This window comes from Ursus americanus, chromosome 14 (assembly GCF_024610735.1).
Source record: "Ursus americanus isolate L20-20 chromosome 14, mUrsAme1.1.p, whole genome shotgun sequence".
Lineage (NCBI taxonomy): Eukaryota > Metazoa > Chordata > Mammalia > Carnivora > Ursidae > Ursus > Ursus americanus.
In genome coordinates, this window is record NC_142140.1 from 67,870,335 (window position 1) to 67,887,016 (window position 16,682).

At 44.5% G+C, this 16,682-nt stretch overlaps 1 protein-coding gene across 2 annotated transcripts in view; it reads left to right on the top strand.

Moving 5' to 3' along the window:
* Window positions 1–16,682, top strand: part of COX10 (cytochrome c oxidase assembly factor heme A:farnesyltransferase COX10) — a 125,888-nt gene that overhangs the window by 76,416 nt on the left and 32,790 nt on the right. For both annotated transcript variants that reach the window (XM_087867632.1, XM_045778324.2), the window contains exon 5: window positions 11,654–11,724. In XM_087867632.1, the coding sequence (XP_087723758.1) occupies window positions 11,654–11,724 (71 nt within the window). The remainder of the gene's footprint in view (window positions 1–11,653; window positions 11,725–16,682) is intronic.

Below are 16,682 nucleotides of genomic sequence, written 5' to 3' on the forward strand. Positions count from 1 at the left end.
ATAATTTGGCATTGCAGACTATTTTCTTATAAAGACATTCATTATCTAGCATTGTTTTATATCATTACAGATTTAATTATAAGGTGTCTGTTTACCTTTATTTGCTATAGATTTTGTGGGAGCGATCGTGGTGGTTGTTACTTTATCCTGGCACATAGAATTGAGAATTTCTCTGCCTCCCTTAAGAGCAGCAGTATGTGATCTGGAAGATTTTTTTTTTTTTAATATACGTTTACATTAAATTGAGAACCGTGGGCCATTTGACATTTCTGAAGCGACATCTCTCATTAGAAGTACCCTCAATTAAGTTTTAAAATGCTTTATCTGTAAAACATGACTTGGGATATTGTTTAAAATTTAGTCCAGAGCCAGCTTCTCATCGTTTGTTATTTTACCATCATCGTTGCTAGTACGGGGCCCATCCAGGCCTTCCTGTGTCTCCCCATAATCAAGAGTAAGAAAGGGAGGACGGGCCCTCCCGCTAGTGTATTTAAAAAGAAACTCAAAAGAAATGTAGTCGGTAAAACTAAATCCTTTTTTGTTTGGAAGTATTTCCTTAAGACATTAACACTCTCTGTTTAACTCGTATTTGTCAGAAAACTAGATCGCTACTTTACACAGGTCGTTGTGTGAACATAGAAAATTGTGTGTGTCGGGACGCCTGGGTGGCACAGCGGTTAAGCGTCTGCCTTCGGCTCAGGGCGTGATCCCGGCGTTATGAGATCGAGCCCCACATCAGGCTCCTCCGCTATGAGCCTGCTTCTTCCTCTCCCACTCCCCCTGCTTGTGTTCCCTCTCTCGCTGGCTGTCTCTATCTCTGTCGAATAAATAAAATCTTTAAAAAAAAAAAAAAAGAAAGAAAGAAAGAAAATTGTGTGTGTGTGTGTGTATTCCTAATATTCTAAGAACTGCCTCTGAGACAGAAAACTGTGATACAGACAGGGGCCATACAGGCATGTAATCTGTTGTAATTCTTTACTTTTAAAAATGTTTAATTTTTTATATTGAAGTATAGTTGACATAAGGTGTTATATTAGTTTCAGGTGTACAACCTAGTGATTCAGCAATTCTGTATATTAAGCTGTGTTCGCCACGATAACTGTACTTACCGTCTGTCACCATACACCATTATTACATCTATTACAATTCTTTAAATATTGGGATTTGATAACCAAATGCCACTTACCTAGCTGTATAATCTTACTAATAAATTCACAGTCACATCAGTTAGTGTAATTCATAGGCGTTTTGAAATGTTGCCTGCTTTCTGGGGTTCAACTGATATTTGGCAGAAAAGTTAGAAATATTTAAGTTCTCTTTATGCCATTTTTATTTCATTAAATTAAAACTTTTAAAGAAAGAGAAAAACTCAAAACGAACCTCTATTGTACCTTTTCTAGTAACTCCTGGTAAGTAGGAATTTTTAGCCACATGTCTTAGAAGAGTAAACATTATCCCCAGTTTGGTCCCGACCGGAGGAGGACTGGAAATATTTCCCGTGTGGATTGACCTCTTTGTTATTTTCAGGTCGTTCTGGAAGGTGGTGTGAGCGCAGACTACACTCTCAGAACATAGTGATCGTGCTTACGGTGCATCATGGGCTTTTGTTTGGCTTTTCAGGAAAGAAGCCACATACTTAAACTTTGGAGGATTCTGGGATAGTACCCAATGTCCCGTGCACTGTGGGTGACAGATGTCTGGCCCCACCAGAGGAATTTTCAGCCGTTTCATGGCTTTCAGCAGAGTGACGCTTAGACCCTCCTCTGCTGTGTGGATGGTCCAGCCCTGCACTTAGATATACATTCTGAACATATCAGACTCAGAATTAAGGCATTTCCACTAAACCAGGTTGAGGGGAAAGCAGTGGGAATATAGTGACAGGAACAATTGTAAAATCTGTCAGAAGTATGTCACTTGGTGACTACCGTTTGCAGTATCCCCGGGCCCCCTTTGAAAACATCCTGGTGTCTTTTATGTGCTATTTTTATCGTTTGATGCAAGCTTGTTATTTCTCATCATTTATTTATTATTTTGACATTATAGTCATTGTTTTCATTCACCATATAGTTTTTTTTAACCAAAATTCATGAAGAAACACATTTTGTATTACACTTGCTTTAAACATGAAGATGCTTAGTAAGTTATTTTGAACTAATTTTAGGGAATCGGTAAGAGAATATTCTAGAATCGTGGGGGATGCGGGCGGTAGAGAAATTTTACTAAAGTTGAAATCCATTTTAAGTGTTCCCCCATCACAGAATCTCAGAGGTGGAGGGAACGGGGAGGGTCATGAAAAGGAGAGGTCTCAAGTCGCTTTGCTAAGATAACGTTTGCTAAGAAAGTTGGTGTCTCCTAGAGCACCAAATCCTTTCCCTTTTCAGTCTCACAGCCTTCAAAGTTCAAAAATAAACTGTAATCTTAGAAGAAATGTGTTAAGCTTTCAACATGTTAACTGAAAATTTACAGAAAGAACATGTTAACTGTTTTTTCAAAGGTACATATTCTCCGATAGGCAAAATGAGGGGGACGTGTATTTTTTTCCCGTTCCTTACCCCCCCACCCCACCGTCTCCCTTTTGCTCCCCCCTTCCCTCTCTCTCTGCTGCGCAGAGCAACGCGGTGATGAAACCAACAGGTGCCTGGAGTCGCTGGAGCAAACTGGCTCTGTTCCCACTTGCATACAGTGGGGATATTGTGTCACTCAGGTCTGGTGTATTGCCGTGTCCTTAGGAGGAAAAGGATAACCCAGTTGAAATACATACTGCAACTCCTGAGGGATTAAGTGTGTTTCCTTTGCTTTATAGTTCAGAATTTTACAGTTTCTTTGTTGGGGAGTTCTCAGATTGCTTAATGATTTCTCTAGCCCCTCGCCCCGGCCCGTTGTGACCAGATGTACCAGAGCCGCATTTGAACCCCTGTAGACTTGCCAGTTTTATTGCTCAACGTGCGGTATAACCTTTCCTTTTCTGAGTATCCTACCATTCTCCTGCTGCCAAGTACTAGAAAAGATGATTTTACTTATGTCTGGCCTTTTAAAAATGGTCATGTCCTCCTTTCTTTCTTTCCTTTTTTTTTTTTTTTTTTTTTAAAGAGCGGCATTTAAACTCTTTCTGGTATTTGAGGGAGCTGTTTCCGAGGTCAGACTCTTGTCATATTATTTTATCACTGCTCATGTTGTGAGTAAGGGGGCTATTTTGTTTTACAGTTGTGGAGGGATCCACAAGGGTTTATTAATGTGATGGCCTTGAGTCCATATTAGAGTGCGATGAGGTATAGAGCAGTAGTCGAGGAAAGATTTTCTCATCTCTTAAGCCCAAGTCTTAAAACTGTGTGTTGTTCTTAATTTTGCAGTCCGTCTGTTCATATCAATAGCCTTTAGTGGGCTTTAGTGCCTTTATACGTTGTTCTTCACAACTGGCCTTCAGAATAAACTGTTTTAAAAATGGTTTTTTGCAAAGATGGGGTTATAGTCCTTGGCAGCTGTTAGAGCAGAAATTCCTCTGAGCTTATTTGGAGGTTTGGGAGGGCTCTTAACCTCACCCTGGACACCCCCTGCTACTGATCACGCTGGCTCAGATGAGGGCCCCAGACTTCACGAAGACTGAGAAGAGAGACCGTTGTCTCTCTCTTCCAGATGCTAACCTTCTGCCGAAGTCAGGTAGTGACATCGGGGTGTATGTGGGGCTGGGGCGAAAATAAACGTGTTCAGGTACAGATGGGGGTAATCCAACCAAAAGCAGCAAGCTGAATATACCGTGGAGAAAAGGGATAGTTGATGAGATAGCTTTCCTGGGAGGTGGGAGGGAACAGGATCGACAGCCTGGGTGGAGGGACCACAGGAGTAAGGGCTGGAAACGACAGTTCCCTGTTAGATGTCATGCGTGGAAGGGAGGAGGTGGAAGGGAGGAGCCGGGGGGATGCCCGAGAGCCGCCAGACCAGACGTGAAACCTCCTTGCAGAGAGCCTCAGGCCGAGTTGGTGGGAGAGGTGGTGTGGGCCAGCCCGGGCGTGGAAGAGCCACGTGAAACCGCGGATCATGAACTTGCAGTTGGGGAGGGCGGGCTTTGTGGCGTCGCCCCTGCACGGGTGGCCAGGTGGCTCCGAGGACCCAGCGGGGAGCACGAACCTGGGATCGGTGGCAGCTCCTGCGGCCCGGCTTGTGTCTGGAAAGATTGCTTTGGCCACTGCATGAACAATTGGTCCCGGGTATCCCTACTGGCACCAGGAAGTGCTTCGGAGGCTGTTGTAACCTAGGAGACGAGAAATGGGGGCTGTAATTCAGGAAGAGGCTGTGAGCCCACACGGTGGGAAATGGGTGTACTTGAGAAATGCTCAGGATCAACATTTTGTCCTTTTGTGATGGGGGGGGGGGTTCTAATTGGCTAAGGCTCCCTAAGTGTGGGTTTTATGCTAGATCAGTTCAGAAATTCTTTATTAGTTAACCTAAAAAGGGTCTGTCCAAATACTGTATTTGTATCATTTAATTTATTATCTTTTTTTCTGAAGCAGAAAACACATGGTCTTTATAGACAATTATAAAATACAGAAGGGTAAAGGATCATAAATCACCCCATATCTTTCTACCCAGAGAGAAATCTTGTAAATATTTTGATGTATTTTCCTTCCACTTTTTTCCAGAAAGCAGTGTTACAAATTGAGATTGCTCAGGCAGGAGAAGGGGTGACCTATTGTACCAGGTTTTTGAAGCTGGCCAAAATTGATGAGACGTTCTGAGTTTTGTTACTTACAGGATGTGGTACGTTGGGTCTCTCCTAAGTGCCGGGTGACCTTTTCTGGCCTTTCTGTTATTTTCCTTTAAGAGTGAAGGCTTCACATACAGCTTAATAAGAGATAGATGGCTTGAGCCACATGTTTAGGGGAGCACGCTGCCCCGGTTACCACCGGGGGTGAAAAGCGACTTCTGAGGAATACCGGGGCACATACTGACTGGCTGCTTCACGTGCCTCAGGAGGAAAGACCCATGGGAGCAAGGAGTCTTGCTTCACTTGTTTATTCTCAGTGTGGCAGAACACTGGTAACAGCCAGAGAGGGATGGCTGCCTGGGGATCCTAGCTGATGTGTGTGCCCAAAGTAACGGCCTGTGGAATCCTGCTGGATAAGGGGCCGCTCCCTGTGCTTTATTTATTTATTTTTTCAGCATCCCTTTTAACTTGGTCCGAGATTGATTGAGACATTATCTTGGACCTTGGAAGCTGTGAGCCAGATTGGAATGACAAACACTCGTTGGCAGCTTTGACAAGACGGATGGGAAAACAAACGCCCGGCAAGGTTCGCGTGTTTGTTTCTCTACTGAGTCTCGAGAAGAACGTTGCTCTCGTGAGTCGGCGTAGGGAAAGAAAGAGTTGCGCCGTGTTATCAAAGTCAATATTTTCTGAGCCTGACTTCCAGACGGCTCTAGAACATATCTACTTTTTTGCCCAGGGTTCAATTAACCAGAGGAAGAATAGGGAAGTTCATCACATGGGGCAGGTTATATTTCTGTCCACTCTTGGTATCTGTGTCGTTTTCACTTGTGAAATTCAGTAGTATCGTTAAGTTCACATTATCTCCTAGGATTAATAGGTATATTTTATATTTGAGCATCTCTTTGGAGTAATAATAATTACTAATATGAAGGCATGGTATAATAACTCATAAAAGGCATCTAATAAATATCCATTGGTGTAATAGTGTCCTATATCTTCAGCATATGAGGATGAGGAAAAAACAATGATCCGTTTACTGTAGTATTAAATAGAACTATTAAATTGATTCCCAAACTGATTATGAGACACAGATGAATATAAATTACTTATGTTCCTATTGATAAATGCCTTTCAGATACTTAAACTAGGAATACCTTTTTGCTGTGGGCAAGTTACTTTGTAAGTATGACGTGTGAAATGAAGTGATTTGGGGTTGTTAGTTTTACAGTGAGTCATAAATAATTTCACTGCTTCCGTCTGCCTAACATCTTCGTACTTTCTTCTGGTAACAGAATTTGTCTTTCCTATAGAGAAGATAACTTTGGGGGCTTGAGGGAGATACAGCGTGGTGGTGTCCCTCCACCGACACCCCTCCCCTGCTTGTAGGATAGTCCCCTCTGCCCCTAGCTGTGAGGATGGCTCTGGACTTCTCTTTTAGAGCTGTCAGGAAATCAGCTTTCTGCCATGGTCGCCAGGAGCGTGGGAGTCTAAGGCTGCCAGTACTGTTTGGCTGCTCTGTGGAAAGGGCCTGCAAGCAGGAATATGGCAAAGCACATTCAAGAGATGGAAAGAGCCGGAATCATGGCGGCACATTTGACACAGAATCCAGTCATTCCTAAAACCAGGTACCACCCTGTTGTAGAGAGAAAGCTCCATTTCTCTTTGAGCCACTTTGAATTGTCTTTCTACCTTTAGCTGCCCCAGGGGCCCGAGGGATAAAACAGAATACAGGATCTCTGGAGGTTTCAGCAGGAAGGAGTATATGACTGATTGGAAGGAAGATGGTGAGGTAGGACAGCTGAGTAAAAAGGAAAAAGCTTAAAATGAAAAGAATTCCAAAAGATTGCTGGATTTTTATGAGGAAGGAGTCTGAAAAACTTGTTTTGAAAATGAACATAAATAGAAAGTAAGTTGTTCGCTGAATTAAAAAGCAAAGTATTATTCCCTTCTGCATAATATGGTGCTTACGTTTGAAATATTTTCCAGTCTTCGTGTAATAGGCCACTGGAGGCAAGAGGTGCCGTCCCATACAGGGTTGACAGGAAACTTTCCTGGGCTTTGGTTTGTAAAATCCAAGGAAGGATTTTCAGTGGCCCAGTTCAAATCAGATACCCGCTCAGTAAGCCAATCACTGTGTCCAGATAGGGATGCTGGGTTGTACGGCCGCTTCAGACCCAATGAACAGAGCCTTCCAAAGGCCGGTCAGCCACAAGCGTGGCCCCTGAGAGAACCAGCGTGACCTGAGCGGCAGTCCAAATTGTGTTCACTACAGTATGTATTATTCCTGCCGGTATTCGACGTAGTCAGGGTTATCTGGAAAAGGGGCAGAACAGCATCTTCGAAGGGTTGGCAATTCTGCGTGTGCGTTTCGTTTTGAACACAAGTTGCAAGAGTTGTACTGCACTGCTTCGGAAGTAATCGGGGCCAACCAAAATGAAAAGAACGTCACTTACTAAAAAGCACAGGAACGAAGTGAGTAGATTAAGCCAGCTGGAGGTTCTAAAGTCTTCAGATTTCTCATCTCACTATCCTACGCTTTATGTTTGGGAAATGTGCTTTAAATATCTAAATGAGAGCCGTAAATCTATGAAAGGCCTTGTAGAAAATGCATGAAAAATGGAATAAAGTGGCAGAATGAGGCCTGGTCCCCTGGGGCTAGGAAGGATTGTCGCGCGCTCACTGAAATGAACCATCGGTCTCGGTTCGCATGGTCTTTCTACCCAAAAGTTACTTGTCCTGCTAAATGTTAAGCCTTCTTGGAAGTTAGACGCTCCCGCCAATTTCTGTCACCCCACACTTGCACGTTCTCGTTGGTTCTAGACCTCGGTTCCATCTTTGGATGGCTGACGTGACAGAAATGTCGACAAGCTAGTATCCTTTCTTCATCCAGATGAAATCACTCATTCATTCCTGAACTGAGACTTGAGAACTGCCAAAATAGTTATTTATATGAGTCTCTGTGTTACGTTAGATAACACCGTACCAGCGTTTGAATAACATGATTTGTAACTGGAATCCTCATTACTCCTGTGAAATTAAATTAATGGGTTATGAAGGAAAGATTATTTCAAATACCTATAGAATGTGTTTGAATGTCGGGGTAGGGAGGGAATTTAAACAGACAGAACATTTTAATTACATGTAACTCGAACTAGTTCAATAAAGAATGTAGACTTTCGGGGGCAAAGAATTCTTTAACACATATAAATCATTGTAAAATGAATGTAATACAATCTACAGATGTATGTATTCATTTGCCTTGATGGTTCATTGAATAAATTACTTGTGCCTATTTGCATAGCTCTCTTTAACATTAAGAATTATAAATTCACGTGTCTCAGGGAGCCTGTCACTCACAGTTCCAGATAAGATGAGCATATTGTAAGTTAAATACTTTTAAATAGTGGCACTTTTGACAGTAACAGAGAAGAAGCCTGTATTGGGGTTTGATCAGAAGGTCAGAACCACCGTGAGTGATGTAAGGGGAGAGGGGTGTATTATGGGGAATCAAGCCGATGCGGTGCTGGGAGCGAAGCTGTCTGGAAAGCTGCTGGGCCCGTACCTGGCGCTGGGCCGGGGTAAGCAGGACTGTCAGAGAGGAAAGTAGAGAGGGGGAGCCGCCTGAGATCTGCAAGGCTGAGCTGAAACTCACCAGAACAAACCGGAACATGTGTCTGTCTCTTCCTGCTTGCAAGCCTGCAACTTGGATGAACCAGGTACCCCGCAGAAGAGCGGTTGCATTTCTCCGTGCAGCAGCACACAGACTTGGCCCAGTATGAATGAGAGGTGGACGGGCTCAGGGACTGGCTGCAGCCCAGAGAGCTGGCAGGAGCTGGAGAAGTTGCAGCCATGGTGCCCCTCCAGCCCACTAGGGCAGCCAGCCCACCCTCAGCTGTGGAGTGTGAGCGTGGCTGCGACTTCAGTTCCACCTTTCAAACCCCCTGCCAGCTCTGTGGGTCACCTGAACGTCCAGCTGTGCAGGACCGGGAGTGGGGGGCAGGGTCGCTCCCAGTTAACTAAACTGACATGGCACAAACCCAGCAGCCATCATGGTTCACCCCTCGTCAGCTTAGCACTCGGACACACTTTGCGATCAAACTTAGCTTCCAAAGAAGGCGATAGGAAAATTGTGTTTATACCAAACATGGTGAAAATGGTCCCTCTTACAACCAACATTCACTAGTCCCTTTCTGCGTCTTTGGGTGATGTTCCTTTCTCTTCAAGCTGGGTCACAGCCCCCCTTGATGTCGTGCAGCCTAAATTCTGAGACGTGATGGGAAATACTAGTAGCATACATTCAGTGGTAGGAGAATGGGAGAGAGGAATAAAAACTTTGGTTTATATATGTGAATATGATTACATGAAAATAAAAGGATTCAGAATTCTTCCATTCCTGTGTCTGCCCCTGGTCACAGGACCACAGCTGGTATTTATAACTACCTTTTCTGGCCAGCCAGTCCATATTTCCTTTGTCCTTGGCAGGCACCTCGGACGGTTATAGTTCCTTGCCACCGGAAATGACCCAAAACTGAGTTCTAGAAGGGTCTGGAAATGGAACTCTTAGACACTGCTAGTTGGAATGTAAATGGCAGGTCCCCTTGGTGAAAGTGTGTACACTAAAAGGCTCTTGGGCTAGAGGGTAAGGCAGGATGTTGATTTCTCTCCATCTCCACTGCCACAGCCTTGTTAGACCCTCACCATCTGTCCCAGGGCCATTACAACCAAAACCGTCCTCCAAGTGGCAGTCATAGTGATCTGCCCAAAATGCATCTCCTACATGTTAGGGTGGCATGTGAAGCTCCCCACGATCCGGCCCTTCACCTGCCCCTGGAACTTCATGTCCAGCCATCCAGCAACACTGGTGTAATCATAGTTACATTAGTCATTATCGAGCTCTTGGTCTGTGCCAGGCATGATGCTGCATCTTATTAATCCTCACATTAACTGTGCAAGTTGTATGTTACTGCCCTCTTTTTACAGAGGAGGGAACTGGCTTCCAGACAGCGTCACATAGCCACTAGTCATTGGTAAAGCTGAAATGTAACCGTCATCTCTCACTGCGAAGCCTGGCCTTGAACCTCTGTGCCATCCTGAACTCTTTCCAGCTACTCGAGCCTATCATGAAGTTTCTGCTTCCTGTGTCTTTCTCTCTGTTCGTTTCCCCTTGCGTCTAGACTGCTCTTTTCTTCCCTCCAGGCCCCTTAAAGCATCCGACTCCTGCTGAGTCTTGAAGTCTGTTTTAAGAGTGCTAGAAGGAGGGGCGCCTGGGTGGCTCAGTCGTTATGTGTCTGCCTTCAGCTCAGGGCGTGATCCCGGAGTCCTGGGAACGAGCCCCGCGTCGGGCTCCTCCGCTGGGAGCCTGCTTCTTCCTCTCCCACTCCCCCTGCTTGTGTTCCCTCTCTCGCTGGCTGTCTCTCTGTCAAATAAATAAATAAAATCTTAAATAAAAAAAAAAAAAAAAGAGTTCTGGAAGAATGCGTGCCCTGCCTGCCTGCCTCCCGGGCTGCTTCAGGGCCCGTTTTAGCACATCTCTCTTTCATTGTACTGTGCACATTATAATAATCATCTGTATCCTGGTCTTTCTGCTAGATTAAAGGTCAGCAACCCTTTTTCAGTAAAGGGCCAAAGAGTAAATATTTTAGGGTTTGTGGGCCATACCGTCTCTGTTGCAACTACCCGACCCGGCCGTTGGGGTGTGAGGGCAGCCATAGCAAGACGTAGACAGCAAGTGTGGGTGAGTTCCAACACAACTCTACTAATGGATACTGAAACCTGACTCTCCTATAATTTTCACATGTCCCAGAATGTTCTTCTGCTTTGCGTTTATTTTTCCAGTCATTAAAAAAACGTAAAAAAAAATTTTTTTTCATCTTGTGAGCTGTACAGAGGCAGGTGCAGGCTGGATGTCACCTGTGAGCTTGTCGACCCGTATGTTATAGTGTGAATTTCTGGAGAGCAGACCCAGTACCTCATTGTTAGGGTGACCATACCAGTGTATTGTCCAGACGGGGATGCTTGGAGAGCGAGAAGGGCTGCTGGTAATGATCCTGGGATCACAGGTGTGAAAGGGGAGCTGCCCCAGACGGAGAGAGGTGGTTACGCCGGTCACAGTGTCACCTTGTTGGCCGTTTATAGTTTCATCTGGGGTCCTAATCCCTCAGCCCTGGTTCTTGACGTTAGTGGCCCATTTCCACTGGTTGATTCACAGGCGTGGGGACATGTGCAAGGTTCTGAGATCGTGTAGAGCACGAAACCTTTACACCTGCAACAGTTAACTTCCTCTGAAGGAAGCAACTGTATATTTAACTGTGGTTTTCAGAGTGGATCAAAGTGGAACCATGCGTATTCTAGACAATCAATGCTCATAATTTTTTTTTAAAGATTTTTTTTATTTATTTGACAGAGATAGAGACAGCCAGCGAGAGAGGGAACACAAGCAGGGGAAGTGGGAGAGGAAGAAGCAGGCTTACAGCAGAGGAGCCTGATGTGGGGCTCGATCCCATAACGCTGGGATCACGCCCTGAGCCAAAGGCAGATGCTTAACCGCTGTGCCACCCAGGCGCCCCAAATGCTCATAATTTTTTAAAGATTTTACTTATTTGAGAGAGAGCATGGATGGGGTGAGGGGCAGAGGGAGAAGGGGAAGCAGACTCCCCGCTGAGCAGGGAGCCCGATGCGGGACTCGATCCTAGGACCCCAAGATCATGACCTGAGCCGAAGGCAGATGCTTACTGACTGAGCCACCCAGGCACGCACCCCTTTTGCATATAATTTTTAAATGTGTCTCTCCCCGAGAATTTTCCTCTGTTTTGAGCGCCAAGAGTATGAGTTCATAAGACCAAAATTAAATGACATTTACTGTGGACAGAAGTATAGAACTGAAGCAGAAGAGAAGAATTGTTTCATGTTATATTTAATGTCTTCTGTCTTTTTTCAATCTTTTTGCAGTTTTTTGAGGTGCCGTTTGATTCAAACATGAATAGGACAAAGAACAGACCTCTGGTTCGTGGACAGATCAGGTAAAATCATGAATAGAAGTCTCTATCACAGTACTTTTCAACTCTCCCCAAAATGTACTACAGAGCACTTAAAACAGATCTAAGATTTACTGTTCTGTTGTGGGAGTAACTCATGCAATGGATTTCTTTATGAAATTCCATTTTGAAACACGGACTTGTTTCGCTTGGAGGGGCTGAGGATGAAAACATTCCATTAACACAAATGATTTCAGACAAATCCATATAGGGTCTCCGAAGAAAGATCTGTCTGAAGCCTTACTTTTTCAGACAAACTGATAATGCTGTTATCTGCCGAGTAAAGCACTACCCCCATTACTCTCCTTGCTACCAAATTCAATTAAGTAGAACTAAAAGGCATATAAATATTTTAATATCACTAATGGTTAATAATTAAACATTTTACTTCCTGGAGACCTTGAAATTGGCATTTTAAAATATTTTTTTCAAATCCGGTGGATATCATAAGCCAAGAAGCATAAAAAGGACCAAATGGTTTTACTGACAATTCTAAATCAGTGAGTCCTCTCCTCCCATTTCATGGGCAGTGCCCTCACGGAGCGTAAAATGTATTGGGGTAACACTTGTGGATCAGATAATCACAAATATTCAGTAAAACCGTAAAGGAAACAAATGCCGTATGGTCAGAAGTGTACGTAAAAATGACTTTTAATATTAGCTGTTTGGAGCCGTTCAGTCCTTCAGTGCATTTAAAATACCGTTATATTACATTGGGCGATGGAAACATATGAGAGCAGAAATCTCATATCCCCTGATACTCTATTTCTTTTTTTGAAATATAAATAAAGCCATGTGCTGCGTTTTTATTTAAAGTGTCAGGAGTACTTTCATCTGGGTGGAGCTGTTCTAGAAAAGCAAATGCAAGCTCTCTGGCCCATCTCAAAAGCTAGAAGGCGCCCGTGCCGCTGGTCGGATCACAGGGAAGTCCTTCCTGCAGGGAAATCACAGTCTCCTCGAGAACTGGGGGAAATGTGGGACAGGCCCAGCAAGCAGCCCTCAGGCATCTAATGATGATCAGATAAAGGCCTGCCGTTCTCCTAGTATCTCGTCTTACTCTGCCCAGTGTGGTCGTTCCCTGCACCCAGGAAAAGCCGAGTGGACCAGTGCATCCAGGGAGAGGCACACGTGGCCTTGGTGGTTGGCATTGGCCACGCCCGTCCTTTAGAGGAGAGAGGCTGCTGCACAAGTATTAGTCTTGTTAAACCGTTACCTTCATCTTTTGTTTGCAAGATGACCCAGGCAGAATCTCATCTATGATAATAAACCTTAATTGCTACCTAAAGTAGCCTCTAAAAGGGCAAATGATAGGGCTGAAAAAGGGACTCCAGCTTATCTGAAGAGCTGGGCTGTATATTATCAAACAGGTGCAAGGAGCTGTTCCAAGTCTGGGGCAGAAGAACCTTGCCCTGAGAATCATAGTTTTAAAACCGAAGACTTTATATCTCACCGCTTAGTGTTTATTATAACCTAGAAGTGAGTATTTTATAAGTGGGTGGCTGTGGGGGGTATAAGAGAAAGTCTCACAGACCATCCATTAGCATTAATTTCTCAGCGTTGGTGGTTCTGATGTTCACAATGGCTATTGGGCATTTACGTGCAAAGCCCAGCCAGTTTATTTTGAAGTCCTCGATTTGGTATTTACTGCTCCATTTGACTTGGGCTGATCCGCCTTACTGAACCTATCCCACTTCATAGAATTCGCGGTTTGGCATATGAAGTGTAAGTTCCCGACGTTATTGACGGGTCTGGGAAGGAAGTCCTTGGACACCTTTACTGATGACAGCTGTTTCTGTCTTTGTACCTAGCTTGGCCTCTCCAGTCTAAAGAAATACTATGAGCATTTGCGTGAATATATATATATATAAGTGATGGCAGTTTGTTTTGAAAATTTTTACTGAAGTAAATAAAATTATAGTCTAAGGAGTAATATAAGAAATATACTAAATAAATATACTAAGGAAAGAAACATATGCCTGGACCAGTTGTTCTAGTTTTTGGGGTTGATTTTTTGGTTTGGTTTTGTTTTGTTTTTTTATAACCTGGGCAATCAGTACGGTTGTGCACTCCCATGGTTGCCAGTCTCTGAACTTTTTGTCCTGTCTTCCCGAAAAACGTGGCGGGGGGGTGGGCACTGAACGCTTTGGGAGCTGACCCAGAAGATAGTGCTTTGTTTTGGTTTGGTTTGTTTTGCTTGTTTAATTTATTATTTATTCCAGAAAGGGTTAGAGGTATCATAAGGCTGTATTTTAGCAAAGCAGAGACACATATAAAGAAAGTCAGGGTTATAGAAAATAGAATATGCGATAAATGGTAAAAACAAGGAAAACTTCTCCAGTTCACATAGTTAGGTTGACTGTGAATTTCATTCTGCATTCCCGGTGAAATCACAGCTCCATCGTTAAGGGTAAGCGTTGCGTGCATTACTGAGATTTAATTCTCCCTGCAGCACCCTGAGATAGATGGGGTTGAATGCCCCCAGTACGCAGGGGGGAAACTGAGGATCCAAGTATTACAGAGAAGCGGCAGAACCAAAATTGGGCCTACTCCCTTGCACTCCCTGCCCTGAGTCCCGTAACAACTACACATAACTGTCTTTGAAAGTCTCTTTGTCCATGAGAAGAAAACACTACTCTTGGGAGACCAAACTTCTGCCTCTCTATTCTTTAACAAATAAGACGGGATGCTTGGTGATGATCTTAGAAGAATGTCCTGTGTGACTTCCGTGGAGGAAGCAAATCATTTTCTGAAGCATCTCTGGGCACAAGCTGGGGGGAAATACCAAAGAACAGCTCCTGCTGAGAACCGTTTAGAGTGAATGGCCTTGAAGCAGGTTGGGTGGAAGAAGCTTGTGGCCAGACATATTGGCCTAAGGAGCCTCTCTAGTGGTTCAGCCTCATCCAGGGATTAGAGATTGATTGATTTATTTGAGAGAGAGAGGAAGAGAGCAGGGGCAGAGGGAGAGGGGATCTCAAGCAGACTCCCTGCTGAGCACGGAACCTGACACGGGGCTCGATCCCAGGACCCGGAGATCACGACCTGAGCCGAAACCAAGAGTCGGACGCTCAACTGACCGAGCCACTCAGGTGCCCCTGATCCAGGGGTTAAGCTGAGACCATGAAAGAGAGAGGAGAGGGGGTGCCAGTCTCATCTGTGTGTCAGGCAGTGTGGGGAATGTCGTCCACCACAGGACATGATTGTAAAGTGGCCGTTCGTCCCGGTTTGGCCAGGACAGCCCTGCTTTACCCCAGGATTACTGATGGCGTTCACTCTCACTCTCAGTGATGTCCAGGCTGGATGATGACTCTGTGCCACCTGACGCAGATAGTGGGGATGGTGCTGATGTTCACAGAAATTCCCCTGTTTTTTAAGTCTATTTCCTATAAAGGCCAATTGCTTTTTTTGACTAGAGGAGAAAAAAAAGCACATGAACAGAAAGTGTATTGTGTCTAAATCAGTTAGTGTGTACACACTGTAACACATACCTCTCTAAATAGCTTTTTTTTTTTTAAGATTTTATTTATTTATTTGAGAGAGAGCACACATGAACAGGAGAGCACAAGCAGGGGGAGCAGCAGAGGGAGAGGGAGAAGCGGACTCCCCGCCGAGCAGGGAACCCAATGCGGGACTCGATCCCAGGACCCTGAGATCATGACCTGAGCCGAAGACAGATGCTTAACTGGCTGAGCCACCCAGGCGCCCCTCTAAATAGCTTTTTAAAAATGACACTCTGTGTCTTTACATTTGCTTATAAATTAGAGAAGATAAGTAAGGTCAGCTAACTGGTTTGGACATTTCTGGCAAAAATGTCATGATTCTGAATGACTTGTCAGGAGAGAGTTGGACTTAGAGCTCCCTTTTGATTCTCTGGCAGAGAATGGAGCATAGAATTCACGTCACACGTCAGGAACTCACATTGAAGGGCGAGTCAGCTCACCTAAGGAGTCAGATCCACAAGTCACGTAATGAAGGTAAATGTCATTGGAAAGTCAGATTCAGTGTGATCCAATTTTAACTTGGTGACTGGAGAAAGTTAACCAGCAATTTTTTTAAAAATCTGTATAATAGAAGGCATTTCAGTCTTCAGATGTTCTTCATATGGTAGTCAGAGTCTAGTGAAAAATGTTACCTAACAGACTCGAAGCTTGGGCAAGTCACTGAATTAACCTCTTTCCCCACCGCCTCTCCCTCCTGGAGGGATCGCAGTTCCAATCTTGTTCATCTCACGCCATCGCCGTGCAGGTAAGAAGAGCCATAAAATCATGCAAATACATGTGCATTATTGGGAAGAAGTTTTAAAATCAAGTGGAAAAAAGAGTTATTGGTAGAAATTTCACCTGTTTTCAAAATTTGCATTAAAATATAAATATTCTAGCACTTATCAGGCAATAACATAAAAAAGAAATTTAGATTAGCTTCCAGGGTTAGGGAGAAAAAAGCAAAACACTTGGAAAGAGAGAGAACTCAGAAAGTGGTAGGTGTACGTGTTTCCATGGCCATGCCGGTGTTGGTCCGACCACTCAGCGGTGGCGTTACCGAATCCTTCCTTCCCACTACCACCATCAGGACACGTTTGTAAGAGAAGGTTGTCCCAGTAGAGGAGTGTGCCGGTTGCCAGGGTTACTGAGAGGTGGATGACAGGCTCTCCATTGTCTTCGGATCGCGTGGAGGAGGTGGCAGCCCAGGTGCATAAGGACACGAAGTGCTGTCATGAGAAGGACAGTTGACACCACAAATGTACCTCTGAATGCACCTGCCAGCCAGGCCCTGCACCAGACCAGAGGTGCAATGGTCCGCACAGTAGGAGGGGCATGCTGGGTGATGAAGAGGAGAGCCTGACCCAGACCGGCGAAGTCCAGGGTGGACTTAGTGGAAGGGTGATTTCTTGAAGCTGAGAGCCAGAAAATGAGTGAGAGTTGACCCGACCTATTCGCCTCCACGTT